The 18,787-nt window shown below is 39.9% G+C and overlaps 1 protein-coding gene across 1 annotated transcript in view; it reads right to left on the bottom strand.

Annotated features, from left to right (window-relative positions):
* Positions 1 to 18,787, bottom strand: part of mef2aa (myocyte enhancer factor 2aa) — a 226,389-nt gene that overhangs the window by 154,991 nt on the left and 52,611 nt on the right. The window contains 1 exon segment of the mRNA XM_061894774.1: positions 4,026 to 4,236. Coding sequence (XP_061750758.1) covers positions 4,026 to 4,079 — 54 coding nt within the window. The 5' untranslated portion in view covers positions 4,080 to 4,236.

Below are 18,787 nucleotides of genomic sequence, written 5' to 3'. Positions count from 1 at the left end.
AAAATCCAAGTACCACGTATTTTTATCTATTGATTAATTGAACACATTCGATTGTATTTTTATGTACTATAATAATTTGATTAAGTATTTTGACCAATATTAAACCTATTTTAATTTTCCTATACATATATACATATACATATATACATACACATATACATACATATATATATATACTGTATAAATACATATATACATACATACATATACATATATACATACATACATACTAGAGATGCGCGGTTTGCGGTCTCATCCGCGGAGTATCCGCAGGTCGGGCGGTTGACATGACGAAAAAATAGATTTTAATTAGATTCGGGCGGGTGGTGGTTGAACCATCCGGAAATATTTGATATGCATGGTTCTGTGATCAGAATCCTTTGCCATCCAAAGTGCTATTTCAGACCTGAGTCATAAAGTGAAGAGGACAATAAGAGACGCTATTGTTCTCCTGAATGACTGCCGGTAGTCACCCAGATAATAAGTTTTAGGGCGTTTTATGAAGCCATTGGCTTTGTCGCCTACTACAACATGTACGGTCTGCTTGTCAGTCCAGCATAATGTTGTGTGTGGCTTCCGCGGCAACACACACACGACTGCAAGGCATACTGGGTGACACAGAGTACACTAATGGTTGTGATATAAACAATTTTAACACTCTTAGTAATATGTGCCACGCTGTGAAGCCACCAATTAAAAACGACAAACACATTTCGGGAGAACATCCTCACAGTAACACAACATAAACGCAACACAACAAATACCCATAATCCTTTGTATTCATTACACATCCTGACTATTTTATACACACCCGCTATATATATATATATATATATATATATATATATATATGTATATATATATATAGAGAGAGAGAGAATAGCCCTAGTGTGTGAATGTGAGTGTCAATGTTGTCTGCCTATCTTTGTTGGCCCTGCGATGAGGTGGCGACTTGTCCAGGGTGTACCCCGCCTTCCGCCCGATTGTAGCTGAGATAGGCGCCAGCGCCCCCCGCGACCCCAAAAGGGAATAAGCGGTAGAAAATTGATGGATATATATATATATATATATATATATATATATATATATATATATTTTTTTTTTTTTTTTTTTTTTTTTTTTTTGCACTTGAAGTTGCTTCTCACAGTAACTTTTTTCAAAGCAAAAATTATAACAAAAACACCACTCGCTTGTTTATATTACCATTAGTGGTTTAACAGAGCAATATTTTTCACAATTATTAAGTTAATGCAATAAAACAAGTTTACCAGCCCAAATAAAATGATTGATGTTTACGGCGGTCCCTCGCCCGGTCTCGTCAAGACGTACGCATAGGGAGGGCGTGCACACATACAAAAGCAGTCCAAGAGAAGAAACAAGCAATTTGCAGTCATGTTGTTGTTATGATAGAATATACATTCAATGACAGCTAACACTTGCTATCCTAATTGCTATCATAAGCGAACAACACCTAACGCTAAAGCACGTAAGAGGGCAGGATATACCATGTAAAACACATTTATGTACTTGTAGAAATAAATATCATTATAACTTTTTACAATTACATGTATGTTCAATTGTGTGTTTATCCATAACATTCCTGCCACTTCATTTTATACACTATAACATTTATAAATATTTATATATATATCTTTCAATATACATGTATAAATATTTATAAATATTCATACATGTACATATATATATACATATACAGTATATATATATATATATATATATATATATATATATATATATATATATATATATATATATATATATATATATAGGCCAAAAGTTTGGACACACCTTCTCATTCAATGTGTCCTCTTTATTTTCATTACACATTGTAGATTGTCACTGAAGGCATCAAAACTATAAATGAACACGTGGAGTTTTATATTAAAAAAAAAAAAAATGGTGAAATAACTGACAACATGTTTGATACTTTAGTTTCTTTAAAATGGCCACCCTTTGCTCTGATTACTGGGCTTCACGGTGGAAGAGGGGTTAATGCGTCTGCCTCAAAATACGAAGGTCCTGCAGTCCTGGGTTCAAATCCAGGCTCGGGATCTTCCTGTGTGGAGTTTGCATGTCCTCCCCGTGAATGCGTGGGTTCCCTCCGGGTACTCCGGCTTCCTCCCACTTCCAAAGACATGCACCTGGGGATAGGTTGATTGGCAACACTAAAATTGGCCCTAGTGTGTGAATGTGAGTGTGAATGTTGTCTGTCTATCTGTGTTGGCCCTGCGATGAGGTGGCGACTTGTCCAGGGTGTACTCCGCCTTCCGCCCGATTGTAGCTGAGATCGCGCCAGCGCCCCCCGCGACCCCAAAAAGGGAATAAGCGGTAGAAAATGGATGGATGGATGCTCTGATTACTGTTTTGCACATTCTTGGCATTCTCTCAATGAGCTTCAAACACATGTGAAGTGAAAAGCTTTTCAGGTGACTACTTCTTGAAACTCATCAAGAGAATGCCAAGAGTGTGCAGGCAAGGCAGTGTTTAGGCATGAAGAACAGCAAACACCTGCGGCTGGGGCACGCGTTCAACAAATGTTGTTAATATAGTATTTTTACCGATATTTCTTTTTTTTTTTAAACGTGCATGTGATATTTTCACTTATAGAAGTTAGAATGAATATTTAAAAATGCGGATTTCTGCGTTTTTGTGGAAATGTCACATGCCTGAATGTAACCTAACAATGCATCATCCATAAATATATGTGCTTGGAAGCTGTTCAACAAAACAGTCATGTTCCAATATGAAGTACAGAACAGATGATACTCCTATTAGGAATTGTATATTGGACAAAAACGCTGTAACTTAGCCAACATTTTAGAAAGACATACCATTTTTGGCCCTCGTCAAAATCTAGAAGTAACGTTACAAGACTTTTACTTGATCTAAATCAAGACTAATATAAATCATGTCCACTGTGGAGGACGCTGCTTCTCACAACATTTAAAAAGTCAACATGAGTCAACATTTTAAAAAGACATACCATTTTTGGCCCTTGTCAAAATCTAGAAGTGACGTTTGAAGACTTTTACTGTGATCCAAATCAAGACTAATATAAATCATGTCAACTGTGGAGGACGCTGCTTCTCACAACATTTTAAAAAGTCAAAATGAGTCAACATTTTAAAAAGAAATACCATTTATGGCCCTTGCCAAAATCTAAAAGTGACGTTTGAAGACTTTTACTGTGATCCAAATCAAGACTAATATAAATCATGTCCACTGTGGAGGACGCTGCTTCTCACAACATTTTAAAAAGTCAACATGAGTCAACATTTTAAAAAGACATACCATTTTTGGCCCTTGTCAAAATCTAGAAGTGACGTTTGAAGACTTTTACTGTGATCCGAATCAAGACTAATATAAATCATGTCCACTGTGGAGGACACTGCTTCTCAAAAAGTAAAAGTTGAAAGACACTAAAGTAAAAAGGATTGCTTTACACTAGATGTTTACATCGTCACCTGTAAAATACTCAACTGTAAGGGTTTTGGGCCCTTGTCAAAATCGAGAAGTGACGTTTGAAGACTTTTACTGTGATCCAAATCAAAACTACACTGTGGAGGATACTGCTTCTCAGCAAGTAAAAGTTGAAAGACACTAAAGAAACGTTACACGACTTTTACTGTGTATAAGTATCTTGGTCAAAAATGCCGTAACTTAGTAAACATTTTAAACAGACATAACCTTTTTGGCCCTTGTCAAAATATAGAGATGACGTTGAAAGACTTTTACTGTGATCCTAATCAAGATTAACATAAATCATGTCCACTGTGCAGGACACTGCTTCTCACAAAGTCAAAGTTGAAAGACACTAAAGTAACGTTACAAGACTTTAACTGTGTTTAAAAGGTATCTTGGACAAAAAATGCCGTAATCAACATTTTAAAAAGACGTACCATTTTTGGCCCTTTTCCAAATCTTTTAAAGTGATCCAAATCAAGCTGCGACCAATATTCAGGAAATAATCTAAAGGAGAGGAGATCTACATTGTTTCAACATACCTGTCTGTTCCTTTCATCCATGATCCTGGTGATCTGTATCTTCTTTCGCCCCATGGCTCTGTCCTTTTCCCCGTCTCTCTGACACTTGGACGATATCGGACAAACACGACACACTGACTTTCGTCCGCCGCCTCTCCTAGCACATTATGCACAGGTTCTTCTTCTTGGTTTCTCAACACACCATACACTCGTCAGCGGTTGTCGGCAAAAGCTGCAAAATACACACAAAAAGAGACAGACGGACATGGTGAGAGCGAGCGAGTTAACATACCACTCAGTAAATGTCTCCTTAGGCACTTCAAAGCACAAGAGTCTTCTGTTCTCAATGTCATCGGGAGTATGGGACCCACATGTCGTGGCCTTATCTCCTCATGCAAAACGCAGCTGAAGTCAATGAAAGACAGCCTTGCACTTGTGAAGCATTAACACAGTATTGTATTGCATCAATGCAGTTTCAAACAACAAACAAAACCCTGTCGAATTATCACATCATTATCGCTGAACTGAGGTAATGATGTCCATCCATCTTTCATTTGTGGGACAGATGGTGCTTGTGCAAAACTGTCTTTAAATATTGACTTTTGTGTCCAAGGACTCCTCATCATTAGGCAACTATCAATTGGAATTTAATGGCTTTTTGTTTATTATTTGAACACTAGGAACTCGATATTCAACTGACATTTTCAGGGTAAAATACATCGCAAAAATCACGCAAAAGCTTTGTGGTAAAAACATTACGCTGTGGAACACCAACGTGGATCATGACGAATGTTAGCTACTACCTACTGTAGCTGCTAACTGGCCAGCTGCTATTGCTTTGTAACAAAGGCGGATATGTTTTGTTTTTACTCATTTTAAATTTGCCTGACAGTTAATGTTGAAGAAATGTCAGTGTTTTACTGTTCCTAATATACTACAAATAAAGTGGTTAACTTATCATATGTCCAAATGTGTTACTGCTAATGTAAAGTACTAGCATGAGCCATAGGTACAGTAGACATGAATTGATTGTATTTTTTTCCAATTTTGTAGTTGTAAACATATTGTTTGACTATTACAAATAATTGGCCGTGACACCAATGAGGTCAATTAGGCACAAGTTTTGGGTACGAGCGTTAGGTACGAGCGTTAGGTACGAATCTTAACCGCGAGCGTTAGATACGAGCGTTAGGTACGAGCGTTAGTTACGAGCGTTAGGTACGAGCCTTAGGTATGTGCTTTATATACCAGCGTTAGGTACATGCTTTAGATACGATCGCTAGGTACGAGCGTTAGGTACAAGTGTTAGGTACATGCTTTATATACAAGCGTTGGGTACGAGTGTTTGGCACAAGCAATAGGCAGGAGTGTTAGGCAAGAGCTTTGGGTACGAGCGACTGGTACGAGCGTTGGGTACGAGCGTTGGGTACGAGTCTGAGGCACAAGCGTTAGGCACGAGCATTGGGTAGGAGCATTACATAGCCTATAAGCTTTGGGTACGAGCGTTGAGTAGGAGCATTACATAGCCTATAAGCGTTAGGTACGAGCATTGGGTACGAGTGTTACGCAGCCTATAAGCGTTACGAGCGTCAGGTACAAGCGTTGAGTACATGCCTTAGATACGAGCATTGGGTACGAGCGTTGGGTACGAGTGTTTGGCACGAGCGTTTGGCACGAGCGTTAGGCACGAGCGTTAGGCACGAGCGTTGGGTACGAGCGTTGGGTACGAACATTGGGCACAATTTTCAGGCACGAGCGATGGGTAGGAGCATTACATAGCCCATAAGCGTTACGTACGAGCATTGGGTACGAGTGTTAGGCACAAGCATTAGGCACGAGCATTAGACATGAGCTTTAGGCACAAGCTTTAGGCACGACCGTTAGGCACGAGCGTTAGGCACGAGAGTTGGGTAGGAGCATTACATAGCCTATAAGCTTTAGGTACAAATGTTGGGTAGGAGCATTACATAGCCTATGAGTGTTAGGTACAAGCATTGGGTACGAGTGTTAGGCACAAGCATTAGGCATGAGCGTTAGGCACGAGCGTTAGGCACCAGCGTTAGGCACGAGCGTTAGGCAAGAGCGTTAGGCAAGAGCGTTAGGCACGAGCGTTGGGTAGGAGCATTACATAGCCTATAAGCGTTAGGTACGAACGTTGGGTACAAGGGTTAGGCACAAGCGTTAGGCATGAGCGATGGGTACAAGCGTTAGGTATTAACGTTGCCGACGATGCGTTAGGTACGAGCGTTGCGTACGATGCGTTGGGTACGATGCGTTGGGTATGAGCGTTGCGTACGATGCGTTGAATATGAGCGTTGGGTATGAGCTTTGGGTATTAACCGTTTGGTACGAGCGTTAGGCACAATCATTAGGCACGTGCGTTTTGTACAAGCCTTGGGTATGAGTGTTGGGTAGGAGCATTAGATGACCTCCTAGCATTAGGTACTAGTGTTGAGTATGAGCGTTAAGAATGAGTGTTAAGAACGCCCGTTTGGTACACAAGTTTTGTACGAGAGTTTGGTACGAGCGTTTGGAACGAGCGTTTGGTACGAGCGTTTGGTAAGAGCATTTGGTAAGAGCGTTAGGTACAAGTGTTAAATACTAGTGTTAGATACTACCGTTGAAGATTAAAGTTAGATAATAGCATTCGGTCGACCAGGATCCAGAAACTGCCTGTTGGGTTTTATTTAGAATTAGTTTTTGACATTTTTAAGCAGTTTTGAATGTAGAAATGCAAAGCAAGTATGATACAACACACCATAAAGGATGGATTGATTATGCTCAGTGATTTTTCATTAACCTTTATTAATCTACCAGCAGCTTGCAAACAGAAAGTAGTACCATCTAAATGACCTCCCTTAGCTGACCATGGTGCCAACTTTGCTCTTAAGATGATTAAGACAGAACCAAGTCTGGGGTTGATATCAGCTGCAGTCTCCTGGGCTGGAAGGGAAAACTGGGGAGGTGACTTGAAAAGGATGCGTGTTCAGTATATTCCCACATGAGCTGGTAACCTGACGACAATGTTCCGTGGGGAACATCCATGTCAGTCCTATCTGTTTCTCCGAAGGAAGAATTATGGCCCCTGCCCTGGAGGTTCATCCATCACTTACACTGAGCAAATAAAGACGTCTAAACAACTACATCCCCCTATCTAGTACAAAGCTAGAAACGACTCCAACCGCAAGATGCCATTGTGAAACAAGGCAGCCCAAGGGAGAGCCGGCATTGTAAATGAAAATGACCGGTTTGTAATGGCACACAGTCATTATGGGTTAAAGATGGTCTGGAATTATGGTGTCTGGCTTTCTGCACTGGGCTCCACTGTGGGCAAACCTGACTGAAATCACCCTACTAAATGTCCGCAGAAGTCTGACTAAGCTCGGACATGAAAATCCTAAACCACATCAAAACAGGCGACAGAGAACCACGACGCTCACACAAAGACAGGCGCAGTAATATTACGTAATATCATCGTGACGTTATGTTCTGATTTTGTCAAACCCATTCTTAATTTATCTCCCATGTTGTGATACCCATTTTATGAAAGTTAAGTACGGCTGCACACCTGCAAGAATGGAGAATGTCCCGTCTTTACGCTGTCACAGCGGGAGGGATCAAGTCTGATGGCTTAATGGACTGTGCCATGATAGTTCTCTTACGCAGATTTGAAATGACAAGCTTAGAGGGAATTGAGACAGCAGGTGTGCAACACTCGCAATTTATTGCACAGGCAAACAAACGGTGCCCAAAAGCAGGGTTTTTGGACACAAAAGCTCATGTTGGACTCTGACAGATCCCCTCTGTGCTGTTAGCGTTTGTACAGTACACACACACACACACACACACACACACATATATACAGCGGGGCAAAAAAGTATATAGTCAGCCACCGATTGTGCACGTTTTCCCACTTAAAATGATGACAGAGGTCTGTAATTTTCATCATAGGTACACTTCAACTGTGAGAGACAGAATGTAAAAAAAAATCCAGGAATTCACATTGTAGGAATTTTAAAGAATATATTTGTAAATTATGGTGGAAAATAAGTATTTGGTCAACCATTCAAAGGTCTCACTGATGGAAGGAGGTTTTGGCTCAAAATCTCACGATACATGGCCACATTCATTCTTTCCTTAACTCGGATAAATCGTCCTGTCCCCTTAGCAGTAAAACAGCCCCAAAGCATGATGTTTCCATGATGTTCTTGGGATGCAACTCAGTATTCTTCTTCCTCCAAACACGACGAGTTGAGTTTATACCAAAAAGTTCTATTTTGGTTTCATCTGACATTCTCCCAATCCTCTGCTGTATCATCCATGTATCCATTTTGGTATACATATATATATATATATATATGTATATACATATACATATATATATATATACATATATATATATATATATATATGTATATACATATACATATATATATACATATATATATATATATATATATATATATATATATGTATATACATATACATATATATATATACATATACATATATATATATATATATATATATATATATTTCTATATACATATGTATATACGTATACATATAAATATATATATATATATACATATACACATATATATGTATATATATATATATATATATATATATATGTATATATATATATATATATATATAGAAATATATATACATATATATATATATATATATATATATATATATTTATTTTAATACATAGTCAAGGTTTCTGTGGTTGTATCCGTTATACAGTGCTCAATACCGGGGTAGAGCAGAATATACGTTAGGTCAGGGGGAAAAAAACAGTCTATTTCATCCCTACAAGCCTGACAAACAGGGCAACCTGCAAAACAGGCTTGTAGGGATGAAATAACCTCTGTGTTTTTTTCCTGACCTAATGTATACACACACACACACACACACACACACACACATATGTGAAGTGAATTATATTTATATAGCGCTTTTCTCAAGTAACGCATAAAAACACATCTTTTGAAATTCACATACACTATACTTTGGTGGTGGAGGGAGGTCTAAATGAAATAGTCTCGGAATGAAGCAATTGTCCTGCTGCTGTCTCCCCCCATTCAACAGGTACAGAAGTAGCGTGACATACTGTTCAGTTTGTTCCTTTATAAACGAGACTAGCAAAAACAAAAGTAGTGAACAAAAGAAAAAAGTCTTATAAAAAACTTTGGGTAAGCATAAATGCACAAAGCCATGTTTGTTAACAGTGGAAGTCACTACTTTTTCAAAACCTGCCATAGAACAAGCAATAACAAACCTTTCCGCTTATAGTATGGCGCTGCGCATGTCGAAGTAAAGTACTCCGATTCAAGGTGTGATGAATGAAAATTATCGATCATGGATGAGATGGATAATAAGATCATTTTTTTCAGGGTCCATGTACAAATTAACATTCTAATCTGAAATATGACCAGTTTAAAGGGGAACATTATCACCAGACTTATGTAAGCATCAATATATACCTTGATGTTGCAGAAAAAAACAACATATGTTTTTTTAACCGATTTCCGAACTCTAAAAGGGTGAATTTGGCGATTTAAACACATTTTAATTGTTCGCCTGTTGGAGCAATGACCTCTCACCCGTGACGTCACATCATGAAGCGACCCGGCATTTTCTCAAACACATTACACACACCAAGTCAAATCGGCTCTGTTATTTTCCGTTTTTTTGACTGTTTTCCGGTACCTTGGAGACATCATGCCTCCTCGGTGTGTTTTCGGAGGGTGTAACAACACGAACAGAGACGGATTCAAGTGGTCAAAAGATGCGAAAGTCCGTCGTTTGTTCTGCACACTGTACCGACGATAGCTATGCTACGACAGAGATGGCACAGAGATGGCAAGAATGTGTGGATATCCTGCGACACTCAAAGCAGATGCATTTCCAACGATAAAGTCAACGAAATCACAAAGGTGAGTTTTGTTGATGTTATTGACTTATGTGGAGTGTGCTAATCAGACATACAGTATTTGGTCACGGCATAACTGCAAGCTAATCGATGCTAACATGCTATTTAGGCTAGCTGTATGTACATATTGCATCATTATGCCTCATTTGTAGCTATATTTGCATCCAGCCTTTCCCTCCACCCACATTTAATGCCAAACCAACACATACCAATCGTTGGTTAGAAGCCGATCGTCGAATTCGTCCATGCTTCATCCTGTGCCGCTGTCTGTCGTGATATGGCTCAAAAGCTTCTGTTTCTTCTTTAATTTTGTTTTCGGTACCTGCCTCCACACTCCAACTATCCGTTTCAATACATGCGTAATCTGTTGAATCGCTTACGGCGCTGAAATCCGAGTCTGAATCCGAGCTAATATTGCTATACCTTTCTGTGCTATCCGCCATGTTTGTTTCTGTGTGGTCACGCTGTGACGTCACAGGATAATGGACGGGTGGATATAACGACGGTTAAATCAGGCCCTTTGAAGCCGTTTTTTGGGATATTGCGTGATGGGTAAAATTTTGAGAAGAACTTTGAAAAATACAATAAGCCACTGGGAACTGATTTTTATTGGTTTTAAACCCTCAGAAGTTGTGATAGTGTTCCCCTTTAAATACATTTTGCCCATGTACACGTGGCTACTGTCACACCTTTTAGTCACTGTTGTAGTGCATCTTGTGGTCTTCCATGCTTTCCTCACTGCCAATGCTAGTCGATCTTAGATTCTGCACTTATTTCACATTTCACCCAAAACCTGACAAAAAGAAATAATGCGGTGTGACTTATAAAATTGTTGTCGTACTGCGACAAAGGGACCTATGATGACTTCCCTCTTTTCTGACCTCAAAATGTTAGACACTCATGTCGAACATTGTCAAAGCATCAAATCATAGGGTTCATGTATTTTGGCGTGAGCTTGCATGCAGTTTTGAATGCCTCTGCCTTCAGTGTTTTGTTGTCTGGCTACATTGTGACATCACGATGAGGTGGACGTACTTTTTTGGTCATTAAGTAGAGGGGCAGGCTCTCTGTTGAGGCCAGTTGAGTTTGAGGAAACAAACTAACAAAAATGGCATTGGTGTTCAAAATATATTTTAACAGTAGGGCTGAGCGATAAATCAATCTATATATATCACGATAGACATGTACTCCATATCAATAGAAAATGTGTTCTTTAAAGGCCTACTGAAACCCACTACTACCGACCACACAATCTGATAGTTTATAAATCAATGATGAAATATTAACATTGCAACACATGCCAATACGGCCTTTTAAGTTTACGAAATTGCAATTTTAAATTTCCTGCGGAGTTTATTGTTGAAAACGTCGCGGAATGATGACGCATGCATGTGACGTCACGGACTGTAAGGAAATATTAGCGCTGCACGACTCGCGGCTAAAAGTCGTCTGCTTTAACCGCATAATTACACAGTATTTTTGACATCTGGGTTGCTGAATCTTTTGCAATTTGTTCAATTAATAATGGAGAAGTCAAAGTAGAAAGATGGAGTTGGGAAGCTTTAGCCTTTAGCCACACAAACACACGGTGATTTCTTGTTTAAAATTCCCGGAGGTGAAACTTTACTATGGATCACAGCGGTCAAGCGAACATGAGTCCCGACCAAATGTCAACCGGCAGTTTTCGGTGAGAAAATTGTGGTAAAAAGTCGCCTCTTACCGAAGATCAGCTGAGCTTGCGCCGTCCATACAGCTGCCGTCGACTTCCCTCAGACACTGGCCTCAAGACACCCGTGGACACACCCCTCCGACTATCAGGTACTATTTAATCTCACTAAAACACTAGCAACACAATAGAAAGATAAGGAATTTCCCAGAATTATCCTAGTAAATGTGTCTCAAAACATCTGAATCCGTCCCAATGCAATCGCCTTTTTTTTTAAACTTGATTTTTTTTTTTTTTTTATCCTAGTCCTTTGCTTTCAATATCCTCATACACGAATCTTTCATCCTTGGTCAAATTAATGAGGAAATTGTCGTTTTCTTTGTCCGAATAGCTCTTAATAGCTGGTGGCTCCCATTAAAAACAATGTGAATATGTGTGGAGCCCTGCAACTCGAGACGTCACGCGCACATACGTCCGGTAAAGGCAGGGCTTTTCTATTAGCGACCAAAAGTTGCGAACTTTATCGTCGATGTTCTCTACTAAATCCTTTCAGCAAAAAATGGCATTATCGCGAAATAATCAAGGATGACACATAGAATGGACTTGCTATTCCCGTTTAAATAAGAAAATCTCATTTCAGTAGGCCTTTAAAAGGCTGAATTTTTTTGTTTTCTTTTATGTCGGAAAAAAATGGAAGTAAAAAAGCAAGGTTGGTTGCATGAACAAAGGCACCTGCTCTGCAGGAAGTGATCACTGATCAATGGCACTGACACGCTAACAGCCAATCAGCTATCACGTTGGGTTGCGCCACTTTGTTTGGCGTTTGATTCGTTGTTAGGAGGCAGAAGAGAAATTAAAAATGAGTGATGCAGAGAGCAAGGAAGTTGTCGATAAAACAGGAGAAGACACCTCGACAATATGCCATTTTTCTGGATTTTTTAATAACGGATAATAGTCAGACCAACGTGAACCACCTCAGCCACGCTCACTCTTCAGAGCACAACTAGGACTGCCTGGCATTAAATCTGCAAAAAAGTTTTCTTATCGGGGTTCTCTATGTTTGCATTTGTTAAACTTTGTACTATTTTGTTACACCTTATGAAGCATTTCTTATATATTCCTTCTTTTAGCATCTTCATTTTAAGAGGTTTTTGTAAAGTGGTCAATGTGATTTTAGAGTTTGACCAACATAAAACACTTATATCGTGATACAGTTTTCAGCCATAATCCCCAGTCCACATAATATGTCTTACCTTATACACACACCATAATAATACTTGTATGTTGAAGCACAGTACAATCCATCAAGCAGTGCGGCTTCATAGCTTACCAAAGTCGTACTAAAACATGTTGAAAGATTTTCGAGCGCTGTGTGTAATGTTCTATATTCTCAATGGAACATATAGCTTTCTGGTGTTGTTTACTTGAATCATATCGCAGTCTGCACGTATCTCTCATGTGTGACTGCCATTATATTGCAGTCTACGTGTATCTCTTTTGTGTGACTGCCATCTACTGGTCACACTTATCATTTTACCAAGTACCAAATAAAATACCTTTGATGTCGGTAAGCACTACCAAAACAGACGCACCAGGTTATAAGTTAAATTATGATACTTTAGGAGAGGATGAGCCGTGGTTTCATTTGCAATCTGGTAACGCCTCCAAAAAACGAACATGCACAGAATGTAGGTTATAAATGTGACTGTGGAGCAAAATGTACGCATTATTTACCCCAAAGCATATCTAATACATGTTATGCAGACCAGGGGTTTTTAACCTTTTTGACTTTGGGGACCAACTTTTCCACTAAAGAGGAGCTCGGGACCCACCAAAATATGAACACTGAGTTAATAATCTTATTCTTTATTTTAATCATATTCATCTAATTATTAATTATGTCTAACCTACTTACAATGTATGTATTTATTGATATGAAAGCATATGTTAATTACAAAAAATCATTATCTATTTAACACATAAAATTTAGACTTTTGTCAGGCTGATTAGATAAGTAAATTATCCAAAACATGTTGCATAATAAGGGACTCAAAAATAACTAATGAAAAATAAACATACAATTTTGTAATGATAAAATTAACTAAATTAGAAATAAATTATAATTTTTTTTTTTAACTAAACTGTCAATAAAATTAAAGTGCATAAGAAAATACATCTTCACCACTGTAGTCATATTTTTCGCGCTTAAGAGACTTCTCTATGACTCTAAATTGAACTTTTTTATTGAGATAATGATTATTGATGTATTTAATATGTGTTTACTTATGGTATATTATTTAGTAATAATTTATTTATTCACTCTGTTCTGTTACAAACAGAGAACAGGGAAATGTGATGAAATTGCTTTGATATGAAACGGGGTAGGATCAAATAAGCTAGCTTCTTTTCGGACGTGCTGTAATGAAACTGGAAATATGTGATGCATATTGTATTGTATGCATTTTCCAAATAAACTGAAACTGAACTGGAACTAAACTAGCTCCGGACTTCTTCCTTTTGTTTGATTTTGCCATTACTGCCAAAAGTGGTGGACAAGTGTATTACAACTAAGTACTGCTACAAATATTTTTGGCAACCCCCTAGGGTTAAGAAACACTGATCGAAACCAAAAGATATGTGCTGGATTTAGATTAAAATCATCACAGACCCCCTTTATCACAGCTGACACGGCATTGCAAAATATCCTTGCATACAAATGCTCTTTAAACTTTGCTCCCAGTATTCTGTCACAAGGCAGAAAAAGGTCAATCTCAGCCTTTTTCCACCAGTGAACTCCAACTTGTCAGCTATAGGAGGTAGTATCTGGGGTATTATGAAGTGGAGCGGCGGAAATGTGGAAGGGTAGAAATGTGTGAAGTCGAACACCCAAAACTCACTATACCGTACTTGTCAAGTTGACAAGTATTATACGCGTCACGTTAGATGTTGAGACGGACGTCGCCACCCAATTATCCAATAACTGTAAGCTAGGCCCAATATCCCAACTTTTCTGGCCTTTACGTGGAAGACACAAGGAAATTGGTGTTTTCTCTCGTGGGAATGTTGCTACATATCTGCGTGAAAGAGGCTGACGTACAAACCGTTTGTTTCCAATTCTGTTCCGACACGACTTTCCATTTCCACCTCAAAACTTGTAAGCTGGATGGCAATAGCGCTAACTAGTCAGTGGACAGCTAAATTTAGCTCCAACCACCACAAGAATACCGAAGCCTTTTTCAAATGTTCTTGTAATCAGACCATATTTTCGGTATATTAGGTAGAATTTTTACCTGACATGTTTCAACTGTCATCTGCAGTCTTCTTCAGAAGTTTCACCTGACCACAGTGGCGTGTTGTTTATCAGCTGTTCTCATAGGCCTGGCCAACCAGGCACAGCTGTCAAGTCCACCTGGTTGATGGTTAATGGAGGGGGGAGTACCAGGTACGCTCCCTCATCCTGAATGATGGTTTCCTTTGGCCGCTTCCTTAATTTGATCACTTCCTTAATCCATCATTTGAATTTGTTACTTTCTGTCCCCATGATTTTGCTGTTGTCGCGGTCCAGGTTAATTATTTTACAATGATCTGATATGGCTGATTTTAAGATTTACTGGTCAGATTTTTATTTTAGGCTTCTTGTAAACCTTCCAGTTGTCTCTTTATCGCATTCTATCTGATGTTCTTTCTTCCTTGTGCTGAATGTCCTCCCGGTTTGTCCGATGTATGATTTTTTGCATGATTTCTGGTCTTGTTGTTATTTTGTCTTTTGGATGTAACTGTGTGAGGTTTAACTGTCGTGTTTATTTTGTGTTTTTTCATGGCCCGCTGTTTTGATTCAGGTTGACCCCTCTGAAGAACACCACAGTTGACAGTCAAAACTTGTCAGGTAAAGATTTCATCTACTATACCAAAAATATGGTCTGATTACTGATCCCGGGAGCCTTTTGGACATGGAGACCAGCTGCTGGGTGTCTGCCACACCTGAGTCGGTTTGGAGGGACTGGAGGAGATGCGGATGAGGGGACAGGGCTGCGGAGCTAGCACTGAGCGCCTGGGACGGAGAGGCTTCGTGGTGTCTTGGCGGGGTGAGCAGGTGTCGGACACCTCAGTCACCTTGGACGTATCCTCGCTCATTCATTCGGACTGGACACTGGCCGAGAGTGGAGTCGGCTGTCTTGGTTGCTTTGTTGGGTCTGCTCCTGTCTCTGGCCATGCTCCCTCCACCCCAGCGGACGATGGCGTGAAACACCGCAGAGGCCACCACAGTGTATATGTTTCTTTTACTTTTTATTCATAGCTGTATGTAGAAGTGTCTGGTTGTATCTGCTGCTTTAATGTCTTTAATGTCCTCTGTGTTCTTTGATGTTTGATGTTTCCCTCTTACACACATGTAAGAGGGATGTGTACTATGGCTATGAGTTGTTTTTTTCCCTTGGCCTCAGTCTGCACCCCTTCTCCAGGGGCCCAGGCTAAGACCAATTTTTTCATCCATCCATCCATTTTCTACCGCTTATTCCCTTTCGGGGTCGCGGGGGGCGCTGGCGCCTATCTCAGCTACAATCGGGCGGAAGGCAGGGTACACCCTGGACAAGTCGCCAACTCATCGCAGGGCCAACACAGATAGACAGACAACATTCACACTCACATTCACACACTAGGGCCAATTTAGTGTTGCCAATCAACTTATCCCCAGGTGCATGTCTTTGGAAGTGGGAGGAAGCCGGAGTACCCGGAGGGAACCCACGCATTCACGGGGAGAACATGCAAACTCCACACAGAAAGATCCCGAGCCTGGATTTGAACCCAGGACTGCAGGACCTTCGTATTGTGAGGCAGACGCACTAACCCCTCTGCCACCGTGAAGCCCAGACCAATTTTTTATTTTATTTTATTTTAATCTTCTATTTTTTTCTCCCATTACCTCATCCCTTGTTTACCTGTATCTCATCTTTTTTGTAAGGGGCGCTGGAAGCCGGCAGACCCGTCAGCGATTTGTCGGATCATGAATGGGATTGTGCTGAAAATTTTAATTTTCCTGAAGGGACTCTCCTGACGGAATAAATAAAGTACTATCTAATCTAATCTAAACAAATTTGAAAAGGTATATGAATAAGAAGACAAAATTAACCTTTTTGAGCAATACCGAAGCCTACCACTGTAAATAAACACCCCAACAAAGAGCTAAGGATACTTTGGAATCTGGACAATAAAAACAGTATTGATGGTTAAAAAAAACCCAAAAAAAAACCATAATCAAGATCTTTTCAGATCAATGAAGTTGCATTAAAGCAAATGTCTGCTGTTTAAAGCCACGTCTGGCCTGCTTTATAGCATGCACAGGATGAAATCATAAGAACTATGGCCAGTGCCCGGATCAGGTTGCAGCAGGATTTCTCTGCTTATCCTCAGAATCCAATCATAGGCACAGTGTAGACAAGATTCCACTTCCTGCCCCTTCCACTTCCTGTTATTCTTCTGCACGTCTGCATGTACTCTGCGGGGCCGTCAAAAGGGGAAAAGCTGGAGAGGAGGAAAGGGAGGGACAACCTCGGGGACACCCTTCCCATCTGATCTTTCCCCTTAACACCACTGTGACTATTTGTCCCAGACTAAACAACAAGGGAGGTTCTTCTCTTGTGGTTACACTTTGGTGGACTTTCTGGAAGGTTCATTTAACAGTACACACACGTTCCCGTTGACTTTACAATTGGTAGGCGGAGACCCTGTTTTTTTCCCCCAAGCACTCCATTGGTTACATAAGAATGAATCACTGATATACTATACATTATATCAAGATTATGCTGGAGCTACATTCCTAAAAGGATGCAAGCTCACATACACTATATTGCCAAAAGTATTTGGCCACCTGCCTTGACTCACATAGGAACTTGAAGTGCCATCCCATTCCTAACCCATAGGGTTCAATATGATATCTGCCCACCTTTTGCAGCTATTACAGCTTCAACTCTTCTGGGAAGGCTGTCCACAAGGTTGCGGAGTGTGTTTATAGGAATGTTCTACCATTCTTCCAAAAGCGCAATAGTGAGGTCACACACTGATGTTGGTCGAGAATGCCTGGCTCTCAGTCTCCATTCTAATTCATCCCAAAAGTGTCTTATCGTGTTCAGGTCAGGACTCTGTGCAGGCCAGTCAAGTTCATCCACACCAGACTCTGTCATCCATGTCTTTATGAACCTTGCTTAGTGCACTGGTGCACAGTTTTTTGATTGATTGATTGATTGATTGAAAGTTTTATTAGTAGATTGCACAGTACAGTACATATTCCGTACAACTGACCACTAAATGGTAACACCCGAATAAGTTTTTCAACTTGTTTAAGTCGGGGTCCACGTTAATCAATTCATGGGGTCATGTTAGAACAGGCTTACTAGTGTCTGTATTAGTATTATTAACTTACAATGGCATTCTATTTGTATTGTTCCAGTTTCACAAATTCCTCAGTAAATTCACCAAAACGTCACCGTGGAGTCATTGAGTCTGTTTAGCTGATTGGAGAGTAAGCTTCCGCAGCTTACTCATGACGATGACTTCTGTTTTGTTTGATCTGCAGTTTCACTGCCGTCTTACAGGCATTGGTTGAAAAACAATTAGGGTATGTAAATAAACATTTACAAAATATTTCTGTTTAGATAAATATTTTCACAACACACCGTATATATCTGCAGCTTATAGTCCAGTACGGCTAATATATGGGAAAAATTATACGATGTAGTGGGTGCGTCTTATATACCAATGCGCTCTATGATCCAGAAAATACGGTAGGTATTTTTTCTCAAAATTGTGCAGACCTAATGTACGTATACGCCAACTCTGTGAAAGCAAACATGAAAATAATACAGGTCTTGTGTCACTAATCGGCCTGGGGCTGAGGAACCTAAAGCCACGGTTTTACCAATTTGTTTCAATGGCACCCTGACACCAGTGTAGTAGGAAACAAACATCCAGCCTCTTTGTTCTAAGGTTTCATCACGAGTTTTGTACCTGTAAATGAGGCTGTTGGCCTGAGGGAAGTGGAGGTAAGCCAGCCCTTTCATGCCACACATCACCCCCTTGTCTTCTCTCCACCGCATCCTTTTTGTGAGCTTATCTCCCTCTCCAGTAGTGAAAGGCAGGATTGTGGCCCCTGCAGCACCACTAGTGTTAATGTCTCCTGAT

The sequence above is a fragment of the Nerophis ophidion genome, linkage group LG03 (genome assembly GCF_033978795.1).
Source record: "Nerophis ophidion isolate RoL-2023_Sa linkage group LG03, RoL_Noph_v1.0, whole genome shotgun sequence".
Classification (NCBI taxonomy): Eukaryota; Metazoa; Chordata; class Actinopteri; order Syngnathiformes; family Syngnathidae; genus Nerophis; species Nerophis ophidion.
Note: the sequence above shows the minus strand (reverse complement) of the source record. Positions and strands in the feature narration are given on the sequence as shown.